Source organism: Ambystoma mexicanum, chromosome 11 (assembly GCF_040938575.1).
Source record: "Ambystoma mexicanum isolate Mex_15411 chromosome 11, UKY_AmexF1_1, whole genome shotgun sequence".
NCBI lineage: Eukaryota > Metazoa > Chordata > Amphibia > Caudata > Ambystomatidae > Ambystoma > Ambystoma mexicanum.
Window position 1 is genome coordinate 1,244,419,546 of NC_090934.1, and position 26,762 is coordinate 1,244,446,307.

The 26,762-nt window shown below is 51.3% G+C and overlaps 1 protein-coding gene across 5 annotated transcripts in view; it reads left to right on the plus strand.

The window, feature by feature from the left end:
- Window positions 1-11,169: 11,169 nt before the first annotated feature.
- PKM (pyruvate kinase M1/2) overlaps window positions 11,170-26,762 on the plus strand; it is a 114,857-nt gene continuing 99,264 nt past the window's right edge. The window contains exons 1-3 of one of the 5 annotated variants that reach the window (XM_069624647.1): window positions 11,170-11,546; window positions 24,544-24,719; window positions 24,837-24,928. In XM_069624647.1, coding sequence (XP_069480748.1) covers window positions 24,563-24,719; window positions 24,837-24,928 — 249 coding nt within the window. In that variant the 5' untranslated portion in view covers window positions 11,170-11,546; window positions 24,544-24,562. Of the gene's footprint in view, window positions 11,547-11,928; window positions 12,192-12,579; window positions 12,817-24,543; window positions 24,720-24,836; window positions 24,929-26,762 lie in introns of those variants that run through there. The other 4 variants (XM_069624648.1, XM_069624651.1, XM_069624650.1 and 1 more) reach the window with 4 other exon arrangements.

Sequence of the window (26,762 nt, forward strand, 5' to 3'; positions counted from 1 at the left end):
ACATGTCCCTGTGCAATTGGACCATATTGGACTGGCAGCTCCAGGTGATAAAGCAGACCTGTTTCAATTAGAAAAGCTATTGCATGTGGGAACTGGACAGAATGAATAAGTGCTGCCCTCCTCTCCATCTACACTCAATAGCAATGGCACATGCCATCTGTGTGATGGCATGTGTGTGTCACCTGGCAATCACAGGGCAATGTGTGATGCCACTGCCAGGCAGCATGCAGAAAATGTGTTCATCTTCCATCTTTGTGTAATGAGTGTGTGCCATTTGCCTGCCCTTCATACGCAGTGAGGGTGCATGCATGGGAGGGTCTTAGTCATGTGGGACATGTGTCAATCAAGTACTGGTTCTCTTGCTTCTCAGCCCTCATTGTGTGCCATGGTGCTAATGCGGGTTTCCATTTTTTTGTTATTATGTCATTGCAGGGGAAGACGCACCTGATACTGCTGGGGTTGTGGAGATGTGCAGAGCCAGGAGGGGTCCGAGGGCCGACCAACCACCAGTGAGGGACGTGGTGTGCTGGTGGGTGAAAACCCACAAGTGCTACAGGTTGTGCTCTCAAGGGGTGTCTCTGGCTGCACCTCCCCCGAGCTGTACTCAGCTGTTGACTCGGATGATGAGACCTACGTGCCGTCGCAGGTGAGTGTTCCAGGGAGGGAATCTGTTCTGTCCCACCCACCTGCACCAGGGTCAGAACCCTCAATGGGGATGTCAGTGTTGGCAGCTAGGCCTTTGGTGGTTACGGATGCAGGGTCACACTCCGCGACATCTGATCCTGTTCCTGGGCCAGCAGATCAGAGGGGGAATGCAGTCCTGCAGCCTCAGGCAGTGCCGGCACAGCAAGGCGCAGTCCGCCTTGCCCCAGACAGGTGTGGTGCCCGCCGACGTGGTGGCCGTACGCCACCTGGCAATACCGCATGGGAGCAATCCATTTACGGTATGGCTACCCAACAGGCAGCATCATCCGAGATGATGGCTCAGGCCATGGATAGGGTGGCCACTTCCATTGTCCCCCCTGAAAGGCTGATGGAGCGACTAGAGCAGGCAACCGACTCCATCTGCCAGTCACACAGGGAGGACATGTTGGCGTCCAACAGGGACAGGCGGGCGGCACTGGCGACTCTGCAGGAGGCCATCTCCATAGAGTCCCAGGGCCACAGGGAAGCCCTGAGGCAGGAGCTACATCAACTCAGGACGACTCTAGTTGAGCTTGAGGCTTCAACACACCAAAGGACAGAACAGCAGCTGGAGCGTCTCACCCGTACGCTCTCAGCTGAGATGCAAGCAACGAGGGCGGAGGTCCGGGCATCCCGTGAGTTGTTGCATGGGGACCTCCGCACCCTCATCCTCCAGAACCAGACCTACCACACCCGCATGCTTGCAGCCACGGAGGAACAGAGTAGGGCCTTGCGTGGGCTGCCTCCCATAGTGCAACCACCTCCGGATGCAGCTGCACAGGGTGATAATAGCGACAGCAGTGATACTCCCACAATAGGGTAGCCGTGTGGGCCATGAGCTCATGGAGGTGTTTTTTTTTCCCAGGATCCACACAGGTGGTTTCTGGTGTGCACCCTGACCTCGGACCTCCTGGGTGGCCTCCCCAACCCCCCCGGGCCCTTTAATGGCCATTTTTTTTTTTTTTTTTTTATTTTTATATTTTTCCCAATTTTTTTGGGACAATTTGTTGGCTTCCGTGGTTCCTGTGGGCATACGCTGCATTGTGGCTCGGCACATGCAGGCTTGTCATGTATTAGGTTCAGATGCCTGGGTTTGAGTCACACACACCCCTCCTGCTTCCCGTTTCCATGGGCTTGCAAAGGGTGTGCCCAAGTGACATTGAAGTACATGGTGACATTGGACTCCCACTACATGTGTGGGTAGTCTAGTCAATACTGTGTATACATTCCTAGTGCATATTGCTGTTGTGTTGTACACTGCATGTTGCATTGATGTGTAACTCATCATCTGAGTCTGCCTCCCAATTTGCAGGTCCCTTCCTCATGTCTACACAAGGCCCTCTAGTCTGGAGATGGGGTCCTTGTTGGCAGCAGTGCACCTACAACTCTACATGGCACCAACACTGTTCAGTTGGAAGTGGTGGGAGTGCAGGCATATCCAGGTGGTGAGACAACTTATTTATCACATTACTGAAGTCATGTTAATGGTAGTACCTGCTCAAATTTGTTGTTGGTCCTGCATTACAGTGAGCATTTCAGGGGTAGGAAGTTTCAATTGGGGACACTGTACATTGCAACACTTGTCATGTTGTGGGGATTACTTTGTTTACCTGCACATAGCATGACATGGCACGGTGTGTTGTGTGGCGGTGCTGGGGATGGGTTGGGTGACATGGCACTGTCCTCTTGTTGCATTTAGCAAGTGGGTATTCATTTTGGCTGCTTGAATGTGTTTCTTCACAAAACTGCATTGGTGTTGTGTGTGGGTAGGGATGCACACATTGTAACACTTCCAGGTGAACAATCTCAGGCTGATATGCTTTTCACGGTTGAATCTCCAGACATTCAGGATCAGTGTCAGGTTGAGTCATCATTGACTGTCAGATGGAATGTGCCAGGCCAGTGTGCACTCCACAGGGGAGTGAATACTATGTGAAGTAATTAGCCACTAGCTGTGTACGGGTTGCCTCCCCCGTGCCCTTTCCCCTCCCATGCGCAGCGGCTGTGCATGTGGTTGGGGATGTGGGGCCACCACCATGTCCACGGGCAGGCCCCGGTGTGTTGCAACGTTGTGCAGGACACATGCTGCCACTATGATCCTTCACACTACTGGGGGAGCGTATAACAGCTGCCCGCCAGAACGGTCAACGGAGCGAAAGCGTGACTTTAGCACTCCGAATGTGCGCTCCACTATGCCCCGGGTTGTAATGTGGGCTGTGTTATATCTTACCTGGGGTGGCGTGGTGGGGTTCCGAATTGGCGTCATCATGTGGGGGCTGAGAGGGTAGGCACTGTCCCCTGTGGAGGTGGTGATTGGTATCATTGGTGGGGTTGTGACCTTGCTCAGTATCCAACATGCATGCATGTGCAGTGGCATACATACTCACCAAGCAGCCATGTATCGCCATGCCGCCCAGCATCTATGTCCCGGCATAGGGTGGACATTCGGTAAATGAAGCTGTCGTGGGTGGACCCGGGATAGTTGGCATATACTGAGGTGATGATTCCCTTGGCATTACATACTACCTGCACGTTGATGGAATGCCAGTGCTTGCGGTTCCTATAGATGTGCTCAGATGCCCTGGGGGGACGTAGAGCCACATGGGTGCAGTCGATGGCACCTAGCACTTTGGGGAATCATGCCACACCTTAAAAATCCTGGGCCGCAGCATGCCTTTCTGCAGGTGTTCTGGGCAGGTATATGTGCCTGCGGACTGATGGGCGTGCAGTGATGATGTCCAAGACCTGGTGTAGGCAGCGTGACTGGGTGGCCTGTGACACCCCACCCACTATGGCACTTGTCCGCTGAAATGATCCAGTGGCTAAGAAGTGCAGTACATTGAGGACCTTCTCCAGGGGGCTGAGTGCTTGGGAGCACAGGGTGGGTGATGTGAGGTCATCCTCCCACTCACTCACCAGGTCCAGTATTATGTGTGGTGGAAACCTGTACCTTCCATACACCTGGTCATCAGGCATCCCGAACAGGCTGGTTCTGGGTGTGAATATTCTGGCCCTGACTCTCCTCCTCCTCCTCCTTTGGTAGCCCACTGCCACTGCTGCTAGGAACGGTATGTTCATCCTGGCATCTGGCTTGTCATTTGATAAGTGCGCAAAATAATGCTTTGCGCGTGTACTAGGCGAGCGTGTGACCCGCGCACCCCTGGAATCTAGTTCCCAGTCCAATAGCGTGTGGAAATTCCCACGCACCACGGGATACAGGTGCGCTGACGTACTTGCGTGTGTAAGTGCCCGCACACCCCTGAAATACACGTACATAGGCCAATCGCGTGTAAGCGCACTTTTGTCCAATGACACACGATGACACTCGGACGTGCAGTATTTTCACGTGTGCTCCGTCATCACGTGCTGAGTGGGGAACACCCGTGCGGGTCACGTCACAGACGCGCTTACGCGCTGAGGGACTCTGGTCCAATAGAATCGCGTATGCGTGCTGACGCGCTTACGCGCTAAGGGCCTTTCCTTGGATTTCACGCTGACGTGCAGGATTTTCACGTGCCAAATCACTCCGTATCAAGCTGGCCACCCGAAAACACACGGAAGACCACGCTCCTGCCCAGAAGGCCGAGTTACTGCCCCCCAGTGCCCCGAGCAGCCTCCCACGTGCCATCTGCTGCTGCCTGCCTACCTGCCTGCCTGCTGCCACCGTGCCCTGCCATTTGGTGCCTGCACATCAGCCATCTGCAGGGGTCCAGTTGCTGTGTCCACCCCTGCTGGAACTGAAGACTCCCAACTGGGATTACATCGCTCCACAGCCCAGCCCCAGGACCCAGTTGCCCACCCACACCTGCCTCTGGGGTTGCCATGTCGGGCACTTCCACATCTGGCACCAGTGGCAACCCCAGGCCAGAGGGGCAGAGGGGCACCAGCTTCACTGCCACCGAAGTTGGTGTCCTGGTGGAGCATGTCCTGGGGCAGTATGATGCCCTCTTTGGATCGTCCCGCGCCAGCAAGGAAGGACGGGAGAGGATCTGGGCTGACTGTGTGGTTGCCATCAACGCGGAGGGGGTGGCAACCCGCAACGTCCAGAAGATCAAGAAGCGCTGGGAGGACTTGAGGTCCAGGACCCTTGTGAAGGCCCGGCGCCTCGTGGAGGGGGGCCGGGGCCACATGACTTCCATCCAGAAGAGGGTCCTGGGACGCGTACGCCCAGCGCTCCACGCCCAGATCCTTGAGAGGGAGGCCCGTCTGGAGTTGAGCGGTAAGTGTCCATGCATTACTGTGTGAGACAGGGCATGTTGCGGTGTGCTGGTTCTATGATACTTGCCTGTATGTGTGCCATAGGCCATGTATGCATGTATGTGTGCAGGGACATCATGGTAATGCATGTGCGACCAGTGATGTGTGACCCACGTGGTTGTTGCATGTGTCCAAATGCGGCATGGGGAGCCCTATGCAGATTTTGAACATGAGAGCATGCCAGTCTCTGTACCTGGACATGGGTGGGGGTGAGGGATGGGTGCTGATGCCAGGTACATATATGGTAGCCATGTCTGTGTGCCTGACCTGCGTGTCTGTGACTTTGCATGCCATGGATGCATGACACATGTGTGTGACAATGCACAGATTCAGTGAAGCAGCCAACTTACCCTTGTTTTGGCTGTGTTTGGTGTGTTTGGGGCCAGATGGATGTGACTGAGGTGAAGTGTGTGCATGTGATATGCATGAGCCATGATGCATGTGAGTTGCATATCATTGAATGTTTCAAGAGTCCATTGGACATGCATGGAAATATCCATGGCATGCAGCATGCCTGTTACTGTGTGTGTTTTGCCTGGACTGACCCATGTGTTGTGGAGGGACATGATGGAAGTGTACTTTGACAGTGGTGCTCATCTGCTATTGCTTCCTGTCTAGGGGACCATTGTGCAGTACCCTGATGCTTGTGTTCTTTGTCTCCCTCTACGCAGCGGCTAGTGAAGAAGAGGGCGGAGACGGCGCTGTGGAGCAAGGCGGCGGGGATGCACCCACGGCTGCAGCGGAAGGGGTGGGTGAGCCCCCACAGGGGCCTGCTACGGCGGGAGACGGTGAGGAGCCATCCAGGTTGGTGGTTTGCACAGAGGAGGAGGAGGTCGCCACTGGGGCACACATGGGGCCTGGTGGGGGGCATCCCTGCTGGTGCAAGTGGTGCAGTCCAGGGGCAGGAGGCAACACAGGTCACCGTGGAGGGGCCTGTGCATGTCGCTGTCCTTGACCCTGTGAGTGCACCACCATGCACCAGCAGGGATGCCCCGTCCCAGGCCCGTCCGCAGGTAGTGGGGATGTCCATGTCACCTGACTCCACTCCACCTGCGGACGTGGGAACCCCTGGCCGTGTGGAGAAGGTCCTGATTGGGGTCGCGATGCGCACGGCTGTGATTCGTGATGCCGTGCGTGCTTCCCGGGAGGAGCACGCACGTCATCACGAAGTGCACCGTGCCGACGTGGCCCAATTGGGATCGGCCATGTTCGGGGGTTTCCTGCATGTGTTGGCCAATGTGGCGGCCCTCTCCTCCTCTGTGCAGGCTATCCACCAGTCGTTCTCCTTGCCGTCTTCCGGGCCAGATGCCACCAGGGCCCCCTGTGGACCTGCCCCGACCAATGCAGCCAGCTCGGTGGGGATCCCATCCCTGCCACAGTTGGGAGTCGGAGGTCCAGCAGGGGTGGACAACACAGCAACTGGACCCCAGCAGATGGAAGATGTGACAGCATCATCAGGCAGGGCACGTGCACGACGGCGTCGGTGGTTTCCATCAGCCTGGATGCCGTCGTGCTGGCAGAGGCAGTGGCGTCGGAGGCAGCAGCGGGCTCGACGTGGGAGGCATAATGGCTCGGGGCCATCAAGATCAGAGGGGCAGCCATCGGCCGGAGGGCAGGGCAACCCTGGGATGGTGGTGTCTTCCGTGTGGGAGGAGTTGGTCCAGCGGATAGGTGCGGAGCGGCAGCGGGGGGAAGAGGAGCGGCTCGCCATGGTCAGGGCGGAGTTCTCCATGCGTCGGGCATTGAGGCGGGCTGAGTGCCTCGAGGAAGCTCGCAGGGAGTTTGAGCTGAACATGGGGTTATCCCTGCGAGACCTCGGGGCCAGGACAGAGTCCCGCCTCCAGGACATCGACATGGAGTTCGATGATGCCCTGGCCAGCAACATCAACAAGTGAGCCGCAGGACTTGCCCGCTGCCTTTGTATATAGTTATTTAGTTAGTTAGTGTTAGGTTTCCTTTATTTTGTTTTATTATTTTGGACCGCTCGGACAATGGCCACTTTTTTGTATATATTTTTTAGATTAGGTAGTAGTAGGTTTCATTTATGGTGTTGGGCTCATGGACCCTGGAACATTCCTGTATATAGTTTGCTTTTTGTAGATACTTCTTTTTCATTTCTTATTGTGTTCACCATGAGGAAATGGTTTTTCATATTTTTTCATACTACATGATATTGCTTTGGACGACAATTTTTTTTTATTCCTTTGTTTTTTTGATTATGACTTTTGTTCTCGGACATGGACCATTAATTTGCTTATCCACATAGTTGTATGTTTGATTTGTTTACTTATTTTTGATCTATAATACATTTTTTATTTTTACTTTCACTTGTGTTATTTTCTCATTGGTTTCATACATGTCATGATATGTGTTTTGACATTCACTTGCACCCATTGTGTATGTGTGTGTGTCGGGCATGTGTCCATTTACATTGTTGCCATTGGGGTTGTATCATGTAATTGCATTCACTATGTGGGTGGATGCTATCCTTGCCTGGGTGTTTGTGCTGGGTATGCTGCCCATTACTGCCATGATTGTGTATCGTCAGGACCTGGGGCCAGGGGGACATGTGTGGGTGCCTGGTGGAGGTTGCCCCTGCACTGCTGGGGGTGGGGGTGGTGGGAGACATGAGTGGGGGCCTGGTGGAGGCTGCCCCTGGATGGTGGGGGTGGGGGTGGTGGGAGACATGAGTGGGGGCCTGGTGGAGGCTGCCCCTGGATGGTGGGGGGTGGGGGTGATAGGGGACATGAGTGGGGGCCTGGTGGAGGGTGCCCCTGGATGGTGGGGGGTGGGGGTGATAGGGGACATGAGTGGGGGCCTGGTGGAGGTTGCCCCTGCACTGCTGGGGGGTGGGGGTGGTGGGAGACATGGGTGGGGGCCTGGTGGAGGCTGCCCCTGGATGGTGGGGGGTGGGGGTGGTGGGAGACATGAGTGGGGGCCTGGTGGAGGCTGCCCCTGGATGGTGGGGGGTGGGGGTGATAGGGGACATGAGTGGGGGCCTGGTGGAGGGTGCCCCTGGATGGTGGGGGGTGGGGGTGATAGGGGACATGAGTGGGGGCCTGGTGGAGGTTGCCCCTGCACTGCTGGGGGGTGGGGGTGGTGGGAGACATGGGTGGGGGCCTGGTGGAGGGTGCCCCTGGATGGTGGGGGGTGGGGGTGATAGGGGACATGAGTGGGGGCCTGGTGGAGGTTGCCCCTGCACTGCTGGGGGGTGGGGGTGGTGGGAGACATGGGTGGGGGCCTGGTGGAGGCTGCCCCTGGATGGTGGGGGGTGGGGTGGTGGGAGACATGAGTGGGGGCCTGGTGGAGGCTGACCCTGCACTGCTGGGGGGTGGGGGTGGTGGGAGACATGAGTGGGGGCCTGGTGGAGGCTGCCCCTGGATGGTGGGGGGTGGGGGTGATAGGGGACATGAGTGGGGGCCTGGTGGAGGGTGCCCCTGGATGGTGGGTGGTGGGGGTGATAGGGGACATGAGTGGGGGCCTGGTGGAGGTTGCCCCTGCACTGCTGGGGGGTGGGGGTGGTGGGAGACATGGGTGGGGGCCTGGTGGAGGCTGCCCCTGGATGGTGGGGGGTGGGGGTGATAGGGGACATGAGTGGGGGCCTGGTGGAGGTTGCCCCTGCACTGCTGGGGGGTGGGGGTGGTGGGAGACATGGGTGGGGGCCTGGTGGAGGCTGCCCCTGGATGGTGGGGGGTGGGGGTGATAGGGGACATGAGTGGGGGCCTGGTGGAGGGTGCCCCTGGATGGTGGGGTGTGGGGGTGATAGGGGACATGAGTGGGGGCCTGGTGGAGGTTGCCCCTGCACTGCTGGGGGGTGGGGGTGGTGGGAGACATGAGTGGGGGCCTGGTGGAGGCTGACCCTGGATGGTGGGGGGTGGGGGTGGTGGGAGACATGGGTGGGGGCCTGGTGGAGGCTGCCCCTGGATGGTGGGGGGTGGGGGTGGTGGGAGACATGAGTGGGGGCCTGGTGGAAGTTGCCCCTGGATGGTGGGGGGTGGGGGTGGTGGGAGACATGGGTGGGGGCCTGGTGGAGGCTGCCCCTGGATGGTGGGGGGTGGGGGTGATAGGGGACATGAGTGGGGGCCTGGTGGAGGGTGCCCCTGGATGGTGGGTGGTGGGGGTGATAGGGGACAGGAGTGGGGGCCTGGTGGAGGTTGCCCCTGCACTGCTGGGGGGTGGGGGTGGTGGGAGACATGGGTGGGGGCCTGGTGGAGGCTGCCCCTGGATGGTGGGGGGTGGGAGTGATAGGGGACATGAGTGGGGGCCTGGTGGAGGTTGCCCCTGCACTGCTGGGGGGTGGGGGTGGTGGGAGACATGAGTGGGGGCCTGGTGGAGGCTGACCCTGCATGGTGGGGGGCGGGGGTGGTGGGAGACATGGGTGGGGGCCTGGTGGAGGCTGCCCCTGGATGGTGGGGGGTGGGGGTGGTGGGAGACATGAGTGGGGGCCTGGTGGAGGGTGCCCCTGGATGGTGGGGGGTGGGGGTGATAGGGGACATGAGCAGGTGTGCAGGCTAGTCCCCTGTTTTGTGGGCTGCCTGCAGGGGCCGTGGAGGGTGTACAGGGAACACCTGTGAGGACCCACCCAGCCTAATCGCGTGTGTAACTTCCCACGCACCCCTGTAATACACGTACCAAGCCAAATCGCGTGTGATAATTCCCGCGCACCCCTGAAATACACGCGCCCAGGCTATTCGCGTGTGGAAATTCCCGCGCACCCCTGAAATACACGTACCCTGCTGTAATCGCGTGTGGGACTTCCCGCGCACCCCTGAAATACACGCGCCCAGCCTATTCGCGTGTGGAAATTCCCGCGCACCCCTGAAATACACGTACCCTGCTGTAATCGCGTGTGGAACTTCCCGCGCACCCCTGAAATACACGCGCCCAGGCTATTCGCGTGTGGAAATTCCCGCGCACCCCTGAAATACACGCGCCCAGGCTATTCGCGTGTGGAACTTCCCGCGCACCCCTGAAATACACGCGCCCAGGCTATTTGCGTGTGGAAATTCAAGCGCACCCCTGAAATACACGCGCCCAGGCTATTCGCGTGTGGAAATTCCCGCGCACCCCTGAAATACACGCGCCCAGGCTATTCGCGTGTGGAAATTCCCGCGCACCCCTGAAATACACGCGCCCAGGCTATTCGCATGTGGAACTTCCCGCGAACCCCTGAAATACACGCGCCCAGGCTATTCGCGTGTGGAAATTCCCGCGCACCCCTGAAATACACGCGCCCAGGCTATTCGCGTGTGGAAGTTCCCGCGCACCCCTGAAATACACGTACCCTGCTGTAATCACGTGTGGGACTTCCCGCGCACCCCTGAAATACACCTACCCTGATGGAATCGCGTGTGGACCTTCCCGCGCACCCCTGAAATCCACGTACCCGGCCAAATCGCGTGTGAGACTTCCCGCGCACCCCGGTATACACGCACACGTATTTTTTGTCAGCGTGTCCGTGTTTGTGGGTACCCCTTTGCACGTCATTTGTCCTGGAGGGCCACAGTATAGGACATTCATCATGGCAGTACATGGGTGCTATTTGTTGGCGCACCTTTTGGCGCACATTTCTTACAGCCGCAGAGACGCTACCGCCTGCTTTCTTGTGGCGGTCGTGTTTGTGCCTGTGCGCTGGTTTGAGCGTGCGCTTTTTTGCCCTATTCTATTCCATGAATACGTGTTGTAGGCGAGCGTGTGGGCGTTCCGCGCACTTGTGCCCTGTGCTTCCCCCGTGACGCCCACGTTTTTGCAAGTTGTTGCCCATTCCGAGTGTTACGCCCGTGTTCCGCCTACTTTTGTTGCGTGCGCTGCGCTATGTGCGAATTTCGCTGTGGCCTGTGCGATTTTCGCTGTGACCTGGCGTACGCTGTTTGTTGGCCTGTGCGCCAACGTGCGCCGCACACTTTTTTATCGCACATCCGCTGGTTTTCTCGCGCACGGCCTTCCATGAATCGACGTGCGCTGCTTTTCGTGCGATTTTCGCACTTGCACTGCGATTTTCGCTATTCCACTGCGATTCGCACGTTTTTGCCCACTTGCGCCGCGCTAATTATTCCATGAATCGGCCTGATAGTTTTAATGGGGAATACTGGATCAACGTGTTGTGGCCCGTACACGTAAAGACATATCCACGGAGCTCGCGAAAGGATGCGCGAATCATCGCTTGCCTGCAATGCAGCCTGCGCACGCGTATAAAGCTCAAACTGTCAGAGGGCCTGCCTGAGCACAGACTTTCCCTTAGCACTGACTGCATGAGTCAGGCGTGCTCCACGAGTGCCTGCCTTGTGATTGGTTCATATTATGACGCCATGATTTCATATCACTCCGCTTGGAAAGATAGTCCTGTGGTGCTGTGATCCCCTTTCCTGTTTACCTGCTCCTCCGCCACCCTGTGCAGGGAGAGAGAAGAAGAAAAGGTGAGGAGATTGCGTCACTGCGACGAGCGAGTTAATGCTGATTCTGAAGGGGCTCAATAAATCGTTACAAGGTGGCGGAGGGATCCGAGGCTGAGTGATGCTCCCATGGTGATCACCTTGGAAAGGAGACTGGTGCTCGACAGCCGGCGCTGTCAGAGGAGCTGAGTGCGAGCACAGAGCAGGACGCAGGTGAGAATCCTGCTGGGTGGCTGTGTTGCATCGAGTACGGTAGAAAGACCCGGAATGCATTTTTATAAAAGGGAGCAGTGGTTTTCTGGTTTGTTTTAAGTAGATTGATGGAGGTTCGAGACTGTGGGCAGAATTGATTTCTGAGGGGGCGACCTTTGGGATCGAGGGTGTACCGGTGTAGATTTATCACCCCACCGCCCCCCCCCCCCCCGATCTGTGGCGTAAGGTTAGTCTAATGTTCAGTAGTTCTTCATTTCAGGGGCACAGGTTTCGCGACCTCTTCAAGTCTTCCTTCAACTGCCACGGACCGTTAGGGCAGGGGTTCTAGCACGCAGCATCCCCCCCGGCGCAAGCGCTAAGGCGTAATTGAGGGCCACGCTTGGAGACGCTGTCGTGCGCGCGGACGATCACCCGACCTGAGCTAGGGCGGTGGGAGCCGGAGGGACATGGCTGGGGATTGATTTCACCCGGCAGCTCTGCGCGGCCACGAAGCGCTTTGTGGTTGCCATATCACTTTACAGCGACAAGGAGCGAGGCCTCGGCTTTATCCCACTGGGAAGTCGGGTTTGTTTGAAGGGTGTACGTGGGTGATGCGCGGGATAGCATAGCGGCGATGCTGGCGCTTGCGAGCGCTGCATTGAGGAGGTATGTGGATGCAGTTAGCTTTGGGGAGAGAACCGGGCGCTTCCCTCGGAAATGATTTGGGTGTGTCCGTTCCCTAAGAGCAAAGTGGGGCGAGGTGCGTGTGCGAAAGCCTTAACGAGAATTCACTACTATGATTAAACGTAAAGGACTAAAGGTGATCTTTACGGTTGTAACTGTCCCATCCAAACCTTTAGGTCTGTTGTCCCAATTCAAGTTTTTGGCATTCGCCAGGTCATGTCTTTTATCCCGTGCTTCTGACGCCTATTTTTTTTTTTTTTTTTGTTCCCCGTGTTCGTTGAGATCTAGTCTTTGGGGAGGAGGGCGGGGCATGGTGGATTTACGTGCCCACGGGCATCGACTTCGCTTTTTGAGATGTGTTATATCGAGCAGTGTTGCGTGGTAGGGAGTGTGGCCAGGGAGTGTCTTCCCTGTACCTGCCACTCGCTGCCAGTGACCTTCATGCCAGTGAGCCCGTTGGCAGCTTAGCTTGTCACCGTTGCTGCTCCCTGTGGGAGCTGGTTTAAACTGCTTCTGCGCCTCCTATTTAAGTCTCGGGCTCTTAAACTGAGCCTCCTCCTCTACAACTCGCGGGATGAAAGCCAACCACCGCGGCATGGTGCATCAGGTTTGACGGGGGGAGCAATTTTCATAACGTGCCTGACCGTTTACTCCTTAATGAGAAATTTCCGGGACCTGCAGCTCACTAGATGCGTTAGACTGAATCCCTTGATCTTTCCCTATTGCATATGCGGTCGAAGGGTGATGGGAGTTGTAATTCAAAGCACTGGGCGAGGCGAGCCAAAGGTTGCAGATCCATGCCCTATGGTCAGGCCTTGGCTGGTATGAGAGGATGGCTCGGGTCTCCCCCCTCCGACCCCCAATAAATCATATGACCAAGTTCATCCTGCTACACAAGATGTCTACCATAAGAATTGGCTTCGAGAGTGTACCTATGTCAGGATTTGACTATGGGTAACCTCCAAGCAGATTAGCTTACTGTATGTGTTACAGCCTTTGAAACCTGCTACTTGAAACCCCAGGGAAGGGGTGGCAAGAGTACCATGCACCCCAAGACGTGTTTATTTCTAGCGGTCCGATTGCACCTGCTTAAACACATAGGATACCTGGCAGTGTGCGTTTTTGGGATCTTCTGCACACAACGCGGCACATATTAAAATTATAACCGCCTATAGTGTAGCATTCATCGCCACCATACTGGTCTTGTCTGCCTCTGAAAGTTATCATAACACAGAAAGCTACTACCTTACGGTCTAGCTACTGCGAAGAGCTTTCTTATGTTAAGCTTCTGGATTCGGAGGTTGTCTGTATTTTTACATTGAAAAGTATGCTTGTTCTGCATGAGATGTATTGTGCCTCGTTGAATGCCGAGATGCTGGTCTCGTTCGAGTTGGTACTATTGGATAACTGATGTACTCCTTGAATGCACAATAGAAGGATGGACATTTGAAACTGTCCCAATAGGATTCCAGCTGCAGGTTCACACTAATCTGTGCTGCAAGTGCTTAACACTTTGATTTAACTTGAAGGCATTTTTGATTCCTGTTGCCGTTTTTGACAAACAATGTCTGCTACCCTAATGTCTGTACAAGATGTGTGTGTGTATATATAAAGTTATATACGTGTTAATCCTCTATCGTAGGATTGGTGGTCATAGGGAAAGGGAGCACGTAATGTACTGGTGCAGCCCCATCCAAAGCTATGACTGCGTTCTGTCAGGCACTGTTTTAAATGGCCGAGTATGTTCTGGAGACTTGTGATCTGTCACTGGGGATCCATTGCTTTTGTAGAAAGTGCACAAGTTGCATGTGTGCTTTGTATCCTTTATCATCTAGGATTCGGTGGGTTAGCCAGGGTACATAACACTTGGTTATAGAAAAGGCTGATCTTCAGCCAGCCACTTTTAAGAAATATGGCAACCGATTCAAAAGCAGTTTGTCAATTGCCTAGGTTTAGTTAACAAACCCGAGTGTAGGTTAAACCTTGTCCCGACTCCTAATCTTGTTGTTCAATGTAGAGTCACAAAACCAAGACAACGCTTTATCAAATGCCAAGGACTTAAGTGCTCTCGAATATTGGAACCACACTCTGTAGCTGGATCGTTTTGCTGACTGTTAATGAGCACTTCTGGCAGTGTTAAATGTCTTATGGCGAGAAACTGGGTGTAGCTAAGCAAAGGGGTTTTTTCAAAGTTCGACTAGGGAATGGAGTAGCGGCAGAAGTGCAGCTGCATGTATGTCCAGGTGGTTATTTGTGCAGGAAACGGGTCAAGTAATGCAATCCTTGCTCATCTTTGCAGTTTACGACATTCTCCATGAGCAGGGCCCCTCCACTAGAACCACAAGTGTGTTGTCAAAGTCTAGGAAAGTGATGCAAGATGTTGGAGAAAACGCTGAGGAAGGGGTGTTGGCCGCACCCTCCATCTTATATAATGCACGGAAAGCAGTCTAATAATGGCCCTTTGTCCTGCCCACAAAGAATCCTTCTTATTTTAAAAAGCGTACCTCCCACTCAATGCAACGCACTTCAGCCAGTGCTCACCATCCTATTAACGCACAGTCAGCTAGGTACTATAAAACTGCATCAGTGCCGTATTTGCTGCAACACTGCACTGCGCTTCTGTCACATGATCCCAGCACTTGCACAATCTCAATGTCACCTGGCCTAGTAGGATCGTTGTCCCGGTCTTCCCTGTTTCCCCTCCCTTGCCTTGAAACACTTGTGTATAGGCGCATTATGAATGCCATATCATGATCCATCCAGTTTCATTCACTGCTAGCCTGTTGCGCCCACCTAGTCTGCCAATGCCCTTCAGCCACTGATCCATCAACTAATTCACCAATGAATGCGATGTTTAAAAAAAAAATAACTGCTAGCCCTGTTTTGTGAGCGCTAGTGCTCTCATTGAATGCCATTTCTGTCGGTAGAGCGCCCCTGGTAGTCTGTATCGGGACAGCCGACCCTAGTTTCCTATGGAACTTGCAGATGCCTAGTATTCTATGCAGGTGACTTCTAGAAGGTGGGTCACCAGTTTAAGAGGTGAGCAGTCAGGTAACCCTACCCCCACACCCTTCAGTGGTCTCTGGCAATGTGGTCGTTATGCAAGGGCTCAGGGGCCCGGATCCCTCCTCTGAAAACCTGCCTCCCCTCCCACCACCACAATACACACGGGGCCACAATCTATGCTGCTGCACAATGAAGAGCTGTTAATTTCCCCCTGCAGCCAAGAGCAGCCCCTCCAATTAGAATCAGAATGTAGTGACTTAATGGTTTAGTGCTTACATTCTGATGGAAGTGGAGGTGCAATGGGGTGTGGTAGTTGTTGTGCTTAAAAGATTCTCTGCAGGAGTGCTTCTGACCTGTCACATTGCCCTTGTATAGGCGGCCAACCTTACTTTGTCTGTGGCCTCCTCTGTACCCCTCCTAAATTTGGCTGCCACTTTTCTGGGGGGGGGGGGCATCCAGGTATCCCACCTAATCAGGGGAGTCGGACAGGAGGCCTTCTCAATGTGGGCCTATGGCCTCTATCTACTTAGTCCATCTGGCACATTGATGCTGTTCTGCTGCTACCAGAACGAGGTCCCTTTTCCTTTGGCATACTGTAGGCTCTAAGCCCTTGACAGTGGCGCAAAGGCACACGTTGACGCTTGGAAACCAGCAAAAACCGACCCCACTTTAACCCAAGCAACGCTTCGTGGCTTCAAGCACTTGATGCATATACAGCCCTGCTTGCTAGTCCAATGATGTGAGCACGCGTGTTGCCACACTTTGTATTGGTCAATTATATCGCGCTTAATGCTTCGAATAGCCGCACTAGGGACCAAAGTTGCCTCTAAACTATCCTCTGGCGTCCAGTTGGACTGTAGTCCATCATTCAGCTGACGCTGTGCCTTTACCATCGCACTAGAAAAGCCCTCCCCCTTCTAGTTTATTTCTACTGATGGGGGGTGGGGGGGATGCCAGACCGAGGTTAGTCTCCCCCGAACCCTATGAAATGCGTTAAGATAACGGGACTGACTGGGGTGTCTGTTGAGCGCACTGTCAGCAGATGGCGATCAGCCAAGGACCGCAGTTATTTCTGCTCTGCGCCATCAGTCGATGTGTGGAGGAGGGGAGATGCGCGCGCTTCGGTGACCTTCAAATGGATGAGCCGCCCCCGGGCTTCGTGGCCTTTTTTGCCGTCTCGCTGCCCTATTGAGCTTGTATTTCGTCCACGGGCATTCTCTCCTGCTCCACCGAGCACCACCTCCTGGTGCCAGTGTGATGGTTAGACGGTGACTCAGCTCTGTTCTACGAGAGCAGCCGCACGTACAGGGATGCATGCGGGCCTGCAGGGGAGGAGCCGAGGGATGCTGCGCGGATTAGTTGCCTCGCCACTGAGGGATGCCCCTCCCTGCACACGAGAACCGGCATCAGTTCAGCAATGGTGGTTGAAGCACTCACACGGAATAAGCTCATTTCTGTTTCTGACGACATTAGTAACTATACGGAGTGCCCATACCCCACACCCGCATCTAGGTGTGCTGGCTACAATGGGCTTTGGAAGCTCACCCGAGCTTTCCATATACCCCTCTAAATGAGCTGGCATACAGTAATAGTGCTTGTGTTCCTTAATCACAGCCGTCCTAGTTTGTCCCTCTCATTTCGTGGACAAGTGATCACTGTCATGGGACTGGAATTTACATAATGACACCGCTGACTGAGACTCCATTGGGCAGTTTGGCTGCTCTGCTGGTGTTTTAGCAATCCTGCATCTTGAGGCAACTGCAATGTCAACCTCTGCTTTTGAAGTAGTTTGCTGCAGGAGTAGTTGGTAGCAGCAAACCTTTGGTGCTGGTTGATTAGTGGAGCTTCGGGGATTGGATAAGCAGGAGCTAAAAGGAGTTCTTGGTATTCAGCATTAACCAGTGAGCAGGAGCTACCACAGCGGGATAAGGAGCTAGTACAGTGTACGTGAATGTGACTTCCACAATAGATTTCAAAATCTATTTTTTACTGTGTACGACCCAATATGCTTTTAAATGTTGTATCGACGTGTCCTAAATGCAGAGATAAATTTGCATAGGGTAGTCTCTTGGCCTTGGAGCCAAAAGTAGCTTCTGGTACATGTTGGTGTCAAGTTAACCAGGCTCATATAAGCTCAAAGCAGGAGCTAAATGGCTCTCCTCAATTTCGAACCCTTGAGTTATAGGTGGGTGGGTCTGCTGATTCTTGCAATCATATTTACATATGGTGGCTTAGCCATCAGCCTGGTGAGAATTTCTCTGCCCCTCTTCCCCAAGTATGTAGCACCCCAATGTAAGTGCTCCCCTTTTGTCCGTTTTAGGGTCCATGCATTAAAACCCTAAATTACATGTCATGTGAAAATCTGTTCTAGCTGCTATGGGTGCTACTTGCTTGTTTTGGTGGGGACACCCCTAGCTGGGATGGGGATTGCTCTACATCATAAGATCACATTGGCATGGAATATATAGAGGATGCAAGTTTAATACATGGGATAAGATATATACGTTATCGTGAATTCCTATAAAAGCTGGTGATAAGCACACTTAACCACTTGCAGAAAGTGACTTGGTGAAGAAAACCTTCTATTGACTGTTGGTTTGCTTCCTCCTTGCTTGTCTGCTGTGGGCTTCTTTACCCTTTTGACTTTGAATCTTGGCAGTCCCCACCTCTTACTTTCATAGGCCCAGTTCCAGTCTATGCAATGAAGATGTGCCCCACTGTAATTTTTCATACAACTTCATTAGTCGTGTTGGACAATCAGTATTTCTGGCAAAGTTGCATGCTTGAACCACCATATTCAACAGAAGATCAGCAAGCTGGTTAAAACGAGCAAAATAATAAATACTAAGTTTGTCATCTGATGAACGGACTATGTTTCTTCAGCCCTGTTTACATTCGCCCGTATCCCTGGACATTGTTCTAATGCTTGTTAATGGCCCTTTCAGTACTACCTCCCCCATGATAAACGTGTGGTGCTTTTGGTTTAATATCAAATCTGTCACTCTGATACCTTCTCCCCGCTCTCCAGGAGTTTATAAATGGTTTCTCTGTTGTATCCAGTCCCCTCTCTAGAAAGACATTCCTGTCCCGTCTAGTAGAGGTATGTTTGGGTCACCTGCTTGCTGTATGAATGACTGGAACCAGGTGAATCTGGACAGCACTGCCTTTATTGTACCAGTAACCAACCACACACTCCTGCCTCCCTTTGCATACATCTCTCTCCAACTGTCCACTGATCTTGTGCTGACCGCTTTTTCCCCATTCTCGAATCCTAGCTCTGCCATGCCACTGCATGAGAGCTTTTGGATGCTGCAAGGCAGTATCCCAAATGTAGCTCCCTTTAATCTATCCCTCAGGTTAGCAGCCTCCATCAGTATTGTCCTGGTGTACTGCTGTTTACACTCATTAGGCATAGGGGAAATTGACGGACTTGTGATGGACCTGTTACTACGTGGGCTGGGAATGTCTTTCTTGGAAGGGACCTGGAGAAACAACTTTGGTTTGCTAGGAAAGCACACATCACCAAGAAGATGCAAAAACCATGGTACTGGTACCAGCCCTCGACTACTGCGCTGAATCAAACCCTTCATCCCCACCTCAGACTTCAGCTCAGTCGTCCAGCCCTTTGTGCTATCTCATCTGGTTGAAAGCAATGCCCTCTTAGCAGGTGTCCCAACCACTATTCCCTGGAAAGCTGTCCAGTATCCCTCTTCACAGAATAAATTCAACCCCCCCCCCCTCCAAATGGAACTAGACTGGGAACTCCTTCATCACCAACTAAACTCTGTTCAGAGTGCCATCATACTTGGCTGAAAAGATTACCATTTTAGATCAATGTAGCACCAGAAGAGAAGATATTGCCAGACGAATCTAGGAAGACAAGAAAACAGCGCTCCTCCTGAAAATCCCACTCTTCAAGGAACACTTTGTTGAGAAATGATGATGGACAAGGTTTCTCCCCCACCCCCACTGCGTTCCACCTCTTTATCAAACACTCTTGATAGGCTTCCACTATATACATTTCCTACATAACATGCATTCCATGCCATTTCCCCATGTGAGCAGTGCACTAACATGACAATTTTGTTTCATATTCGGTTAGCAAAAAAGGCAACATTGCCTAAATGTTACATTTTTAAAACCACCTCAGGGTTAGCAATGTTTAGCTCCTGCCTGTGGCCTAGTAGAGCCTGGTTTGCTTGACACCAACAGCTACCATGAACTACTTTTGGCTCCCCAGTCCAACTGATGCCAAACACCCACTAATATTCATTTAACTGTGCGTGTGACAATCTATAAATGAGCATTTGTACACATCCATACAACATAAGTGGTCATATGGAAAAAGTGATACGTTGGGGGTTTTATGCATAATTTAGATTTGCGGGAGGCTATGTACTATCTCCTGGTTCCACAGTGGTAGCTCCTGGTCGCTGGTTAATGCTAGATACCCAGGAACTGCTTTTAACATAATTTCGATCACTGTAACATTCCTACTACCTTCTGAATAGAACCCCTTTATCAAAAGCTTGGGCTGCCTTATTATTTCAGCCTTAGCCCTTGGTTAGAGGTTCATTCCGTGACCTAAACTGGCCCTGCTTTGTAGCCAGCTTCAGTTCCGTGTCTATTGTTACTGGGTTGCTTTCCATTTCTTTCGCATGGTTGTTGATCTACCAGACCATGGTAGATTTTGTAGTTATTCCTTACCAGGTTGGTGGGTTGCCATTATCCTGGAAAAATCTGGTGGATTGGGCAACGTCTCATCAAACGCAGGACGAGCAGCAACCCAATGGAACAAGACTGTATCGACCAAAGCATTTCAATAGAAAGGGTGGTTCAGATATTTCATAATATTGACGAGTACAGCAACGTTTCTGTATGAGTGCTGGTTCTCAGCATACAAGTTATTGGGCGTACACAGCTTTCTCATGCCTGGGAGAGCACAATCTTGATACTAGAGGAATGTTCTAGCGTACATTGGAGTAGTTTCTGCAGTGCACTGTGGTTCCTACACAGTTCACGGTGAGATGATCTGCCTAATGCTGCTAGTTCTACCTGTTGGAGCCACATTGCCTCGGAAGGCGGTTCTCTAAAGTGTTTTGATGTGCCAAACGGGAAAGAAAGCGAGGATTTCGAAAGCCAGTAGCCTTCTGCAGTGGTCTCACAAATCAGTTATGGCAATATGGCTCTGTTAAAAGAGGCATCTATTAAGTGGGGCAACTGGAGGGGGTACCAAGAGTTTGAAATTTAATTTCTCCACACCATACTTCCTGAAACTGACGCCAGACTGATCTGCCACTGAGGTGAGTGGTGGGGTTGTTGGGGGTAGCTTGGTTCCTCATCCCCCCCCCCCCCCCCCCGCACCCGCTGCTTTGCTGTAAATGTCTGCATGGGCCTAGCCTTACAAGGTGCTGCAAATCTAGGCCAATTACTTGCAGTATGAGGTGTCTTCAAAACACAAACTAAAGGCGCTGTTGCTCCTGCTCACTTGACTTATCTTGTACATGAGCACACCAACGTCTTGGCAGAATAATGGTCGTGCTTGTGACTTGTGGATCCTCTCGTCTCGATCGTTTGGTATCCACGGTAACTTTGCACTTGCCTGCCATGGCAATGTACTCACTTTAAATGTATAGCCCGTTATGTAATCCTAGATTCCCACCAACCTCCTCCCCGTCCAGTGTTGCAACACTCGGCACCACCAGAAGTTTAGGGAAGTTGCGAACTGATCATGCAAAGGGCACGCCAAAGACGAGCAAGTGGGCATAGTTTCTTGCATACAAAACTTGGGGTCTCACTGTTCTTAAATGTGTTTCCAGGTCATGAAAGCCTTAAAGTTCGGTGGAAAGGTTATACTACTTGTTCCCTGCAGGATGTGTACTGTCCTCTGTAGTGTACACCTGCTGCTTTCTTTGCCATGTGCTGGAAAATGCCGGATGCCAGCCTTTCCTACTTGGTTCTGTCAGCTAGTATTTATTTCCCTTTACTATGAAATTACCATCACAAATTTTCGACCAGCCTTTTCTGAGTTCTCACTCCATTGACACACTACTAGTAGACCACCCTGAGTGCAGGGCGATGGATTTGGTATCTTTGATTGTACCAATGGTCATCCTTAATTAGTTATGGTCCATTATCTGGTCTGGGTGTGACCAATCCTTTTCCAGTTGAAATCTGTGCCGAACCCTAAATACTCTAGAAACTTTCTGCTAACTGCAAATAATGGACTTGTTGCATTCCTAATTCCCAGCAGTGGTGGGGTAAGACCCCTTTATAAATTTAGAAAACGGTCTCCTTTTTTTATTTTTTTTTGTTGTTGGAGGTGGTGCAGCACCCTCGTTGGCAGTCGGGATAGATCTAGATGTCCAGTGTGTCCTCTCAACATCCACACTTCACTCCAGTCACAGGGGCTTTGAGAGATAAGTTTTAAGCTTGGGCCAGATTGTTGGAAGGTGTTGGTGTTCTTGAATTTCAGGATTTTCTTTAAGTTTTGGGTCTTCCATTTGGATCACCAACCTGCTGTTGTACCATTACCTACTGAAGTCGTGTTTTTTTTTTTGTTTTTTTTTTTTTTTTAATTGAGCGAGTTTGTGGCATGTGCCCTATTGTGCCTGGCAGGTGTACAATGTCTTAGAAGTTCTACTTCTTTTTAAGCAGCAGGGTGCAGTTTCCACCATAAATGACGTTCACGGTGAAGACTAATTGAGGTTGAAGGTGTATCGTGGGAACCTATATCAAGAACGAGTTCAAAAACAAATCTCAAATGTGCTCACCGCCATTCATTCCAGTGGAACTTTGCTATATATATATGTGTGTGTGTGTCCCTGGGTGACAAAGGCGCAAGAAATGGGTTTGGTTGCAAATTGGGGCGTGATGGGTGGGGGTCCTGTCCTGACACTAGTTGGTGGAGCTTGTTTGGTTTCTCAGTTCTCCTTGGCAATTGACTTAACAGAGGGACAGCATTCGTGTGCTAGTAGGGGAAGGGGGCGAGCAGGATGAAGCAGAGTGGGCAGGGGACAGTGCTTGGACGGATGAGTAACAGAAGGTTAAGGAAGAGTATAGGTAGGTTCTGTTGATGAGTTAGTAGTGGCGAGACCGCGGGTCCTTTTTAAATACTAGAGATTGCGAGTACATGGTTGTCTTTTTTTGGGGGGGTGAGGGGAGTAGGGTTTGTGTGGGTTAGAGCCATAGCAGGATTTCTGTGTAGAGTTGGCATATTTTTCTTATGACCTGGTTGATCCTCGCAGCAAAGTTGTAAGGGTTTCAGACTGCGATCAAAGTGAACCTCAAGGTTGTAAGCAATGGATAGGAAAGTATGCCTGGTGATTAAGGAGATGAGGGAAGGAGGGGGTTTGTGTCCATGGCAGAGAAAGGTAAGTGGAGTCTTACAGGTGTTATGTATCAGGCACCATAGTCCTCAAGGTCTGGATGGTGCTTAGACAGTTTATGCGCTTTGTAGTTTGCAGGGGTGCATGAGCGAATATTACCAGAATATGGTTTGCCAAGTAAGTGTTGAAGCTGAAGGAAGAAATGAGTATGCTCGGGTATGTGTAAAGGGTGAAGAAAAGTGAGCCTATGACTGATCCCCTTGAAGTTCCACCGGCGTGGTGGAGGGGAGTGTTGTATTTGAGATGCCTTTGTTATATTTAAATAAAATCAACTTATAATTCTTGTTTCTCCATCCTTTCTGTAGAAATTTGTATGTTCTTTATAGTTTTCTGGTGGTGGGGAAAGGATCCTTTTGTATTCAGCAATGAATGCTTGCCTTCCAGCTTCCTGCGCTTCGACATCCCCCCCCTTAATATTTTGATATTTAGAGCCAAGACTTTTTTTTTTTTTTGAAGGTCTATGGTTTACTTGTTTCACCAGATGGCCCAAAACAGTGCAACATGAGGATGAATCTTAACCTTGCTTGTGGCTATGTTCAGCTTGCTATGTAACGGCTCCTGGCTTCCCAGATGTAGCTCCTGCTTACTGTGTGATGTGGGATATCTAGGAGCTGCTCTAGCTCAACAATCCCTATGGTTGTAAACTGGTCCTGCCTTACTCTTTTCTAACACTGCTGTTATGTTGGTTCCCTACTCGCACCCCTGAAACCCACCACCCCAACAGCCTCACTATGTTTGAGCAGAGCAGTGTCACCGTGAATGTTGATTGGCCGCAAAATTGATTGCGTTTCTTTTGCATCCATTTCACACGAGATTCTATGGTCTTCAGTTGTTGTGAAATACTGAGCTGCTGGCTCAACAGCATTTCTGTAAACTCTTGCATGCACCTTCTGTTCTAGGCTTGCCTCACCCATCCGAGTAGCAACATGCCGCACCCTGAAACCCTATACAGTATATTGTGTTCTCTGGGTTTGCTGCCAAAATGTCAGTATTTGTATTCCAGGAGGGAGTGTGCCAGTTGCATGCCTTTTAATAATAGGAACTCTATCATTTTTTGATAGCCCTCCCGTAATCCCCAACTTGGTTGCAGAACCCCACTGTACCTGCTCACAGCAGTACTTTGGCATCGGGTGCAGAGCTTGTAGGCTGTATAGGTCCCTGGGCATTGAAACTATTAGCTTTTTCTGTGCATGAATTTAAGCTTGGGTTTTGATAAGTGAATATGAAATGGACTTGCCGATTCCAAGGTTTGGAATTGGAAGCTTGATTTCAAGCTGTATCGGTCCAACATGAGCTGGACATTGACAAGTGAGCTTGATGTGTTTCTTCGAGGTGTCGGTGAGCGAGTCCGCTCGAACGCTGTGCCCAAAGTGCTCCTGTGAGATTTCCAGTTGTATGGCAACATATTTGAATTCTTTAAGGCTGGTACAATGCCAAGGTGGGTGGTACTTGCTCTACCCACCTCCCTGTGCCCCATATTCTAGTCCACGTAGATGGTATTGCTTTACAATTCTGGATAGCTTTTCACTTGTTTAAGCAAACATTACTAGTTGTTGACGCTCAAGAATAAATGAACGGCGCCCTAATAGCTTCGTCTTCCACTCTAGACATCTATTCACTAGTTCCCATATCATGTTGGCCTGTGATTACACTGATTTTGAATACACCTGCCAGCGGTTGGGAGGAGACAGTACAGGTTGTCTGGTAGGCGGAGACCCAAGGTTCTTGGAGTAGGCGGTTTTATGTAACCTGGGGACTTCAGCAGAAATCCTGCAAGGTGCAAATGTCTAGCCAACTGTATCAGTGTGCAGGAAGTGTTGGACACCAGAAATGCCGATGGCAAGCTACATTAATGTATGGTCTGGCTACTGTGGTTCTTTTTGGATTTTGAGTCCCTTTCTGCGGCCCATGGATTGACTTTTTTTTTTTTTTCTCACTAGGTGAATCTCAAACGCAACCATGTCGCAGATAACCATCTCTGAAGCGGGCAGCGCCTTTATCCAGACCCAGCAACTCCATGCTGCCATGGCTGACACTTTCTTGGAGCACATGTGCCGCCTGGACATTGACTCTGAACCAATCGTGGCAAGAAACACAGGGATTATCTGCACCATCGGTGTGTTCAGGAATTGGAGGGGGGGGTGGAGGATGTGAGGACTGACTGTCTTCTGTAGCATTATTTAACTATTTTGGTTCCTATTTCTCGAGCTAATGCTTTAATGCTTTTCTTCAGGCCCTGCATCCCGTTCTGTTGAGATATTGAAAGAGATGATAAAATCTGGAATGAATGTAGCTCGCCTCAACTTTTCTCACGGAACACACGAGGTAAGGAGTGAGCCGTGGAATATATGCTGGGGTGGGTGTGGCAGAGGGTAGCTTTTTGTGTTCTGTTTTGCAGACGGGGGTGTTAACTTTTTCAGGCGAGTTGCAAATACTGACTGAATGCCAGATCATAGGCAAGGGGGTGGCAACATGCTCTTCCCTTGGCAATGGATCCGGAAATTAGCAGGGGAGAAGAGGAATTAACTAAGGTTGAATGGGAGAGGGCGGAGTGGCCATGTGCGTGTTCATGTGCCGTAGCAGGACTGCATCTGTTCTGTGCATCAGGCAGGGTAGTGGGACATCCGAACACTTTTGGGGCTGGGATCTGTTGTCATGGAAACTCTGGTTTTAGGTTGTATAATCAATTTAAACTACTTCGATTGCACCTCCCTGCCTTAATCCTCCTAACTTCTAGGATTTTTTTCTTTGCATCCTTGCACTGCCAGTGATGTTCTTCCCAGGGCCCGACATCTGATTTTACTCCTGACCTTTAGTCAAAGGTCCCATGAAACTGAATCCATAATGGGTTTCAACTATTAATAGGCGTCTCCCGGGCGGAGCAGCAGCCTCTTGCACTGGCAATGCCTGCTTCTGAACTCTCCACCACTTGCAAGGCTTTTGGATGAAAGGCACCGAGTAAAGGGACTTTAAAAAAAAAAAACATTTAATTATTTTTTTGGGCGGCTTGTTAGTATGATCATGAGTCAAACGGCAAAATGTGTACACTAAATGCATGTCTGTATAATGGCTGTTTTTTGGGAATTAATTAGTATGCCATCAGACATTTGGCTAACATTACAAATGTTATATTGTAGTTCTATACCCTCTATTCCACTCTTAACTGCATGTGTCACATTTTGTAGCTAGTAACTTTCAAGTGGGTTCTTGGTGTCCTTTATAGAATATGCAGTCGTGAATTCTAGTTGTACATGGAGGCAGAATGCCTTTGCCGTTGTGGCTGGTGGTTTCTGAGGTCTAGTTGATAAGACTGCCAAAAAGAATCTTTCTTTAACCATGTCAAGCAATAGAATCCATTTTATCCACGTTCAAAATGTTCTTTTACAAAGTGTTTTGTGTGGCGATAACTTTCAACGTAGAGCTAGTGACATTTGAGTAATGTAAATCTGTAGTTTCTTATTACTTTGCGTATTTACACACATACAAAATTCTCGACATCCGAGACTCAACTCTTCTGTTTGTGTAGTCGCTCCTAGGGGAACCCTGATTGTTTAAACAACTGTGCTTTGATGGCCTGACTGTAGGCACTATATAAATACCAATGCAATATCAATCGCATTAGGCTAAGGTTCAGGAGTGGGAAAGAAGAAGCCATGCAATGGGGATTTGGGGGTGGGTTGAGGAGCCAGTTCCAGGTAGAACATCTTCAGTTTGAAGACTGAGTAAATCCCACAAGATTACAACAGTAATGCTGCAAGATGGCGCACATAAAAGTGATGAGGGGTATTGGGAGAGGGGGGAAAAAGCAGGTAGCAGAGTGAGCGTTCCTGGAAAAAAGAAGCAGGACATATGTTGAGTGTCTGTGAAGACATGGAAGACTTTTTTAATTCTGAGCAATATTTCACTTTATCGGGGAATCTGCGAACTGACACTCTACCGCAGGAATTTAAATCCTTACCTGAGTAAGAAGTGGGGGAGGGGATTACTACAGTGCCTACATCTCCTGGGTCGTGGCTAGTGGGGCCCAAAAACTATAACAAAATCCTTGAAATCTTGTGAAAAATACAAAGCAACAAAACTTTGTAATGTCAGTAATCATTGTGGTCATAAGCTGTGCAGCAGGGGGTGCATAGTGAATGTGGACTTGATAGAAATGTCT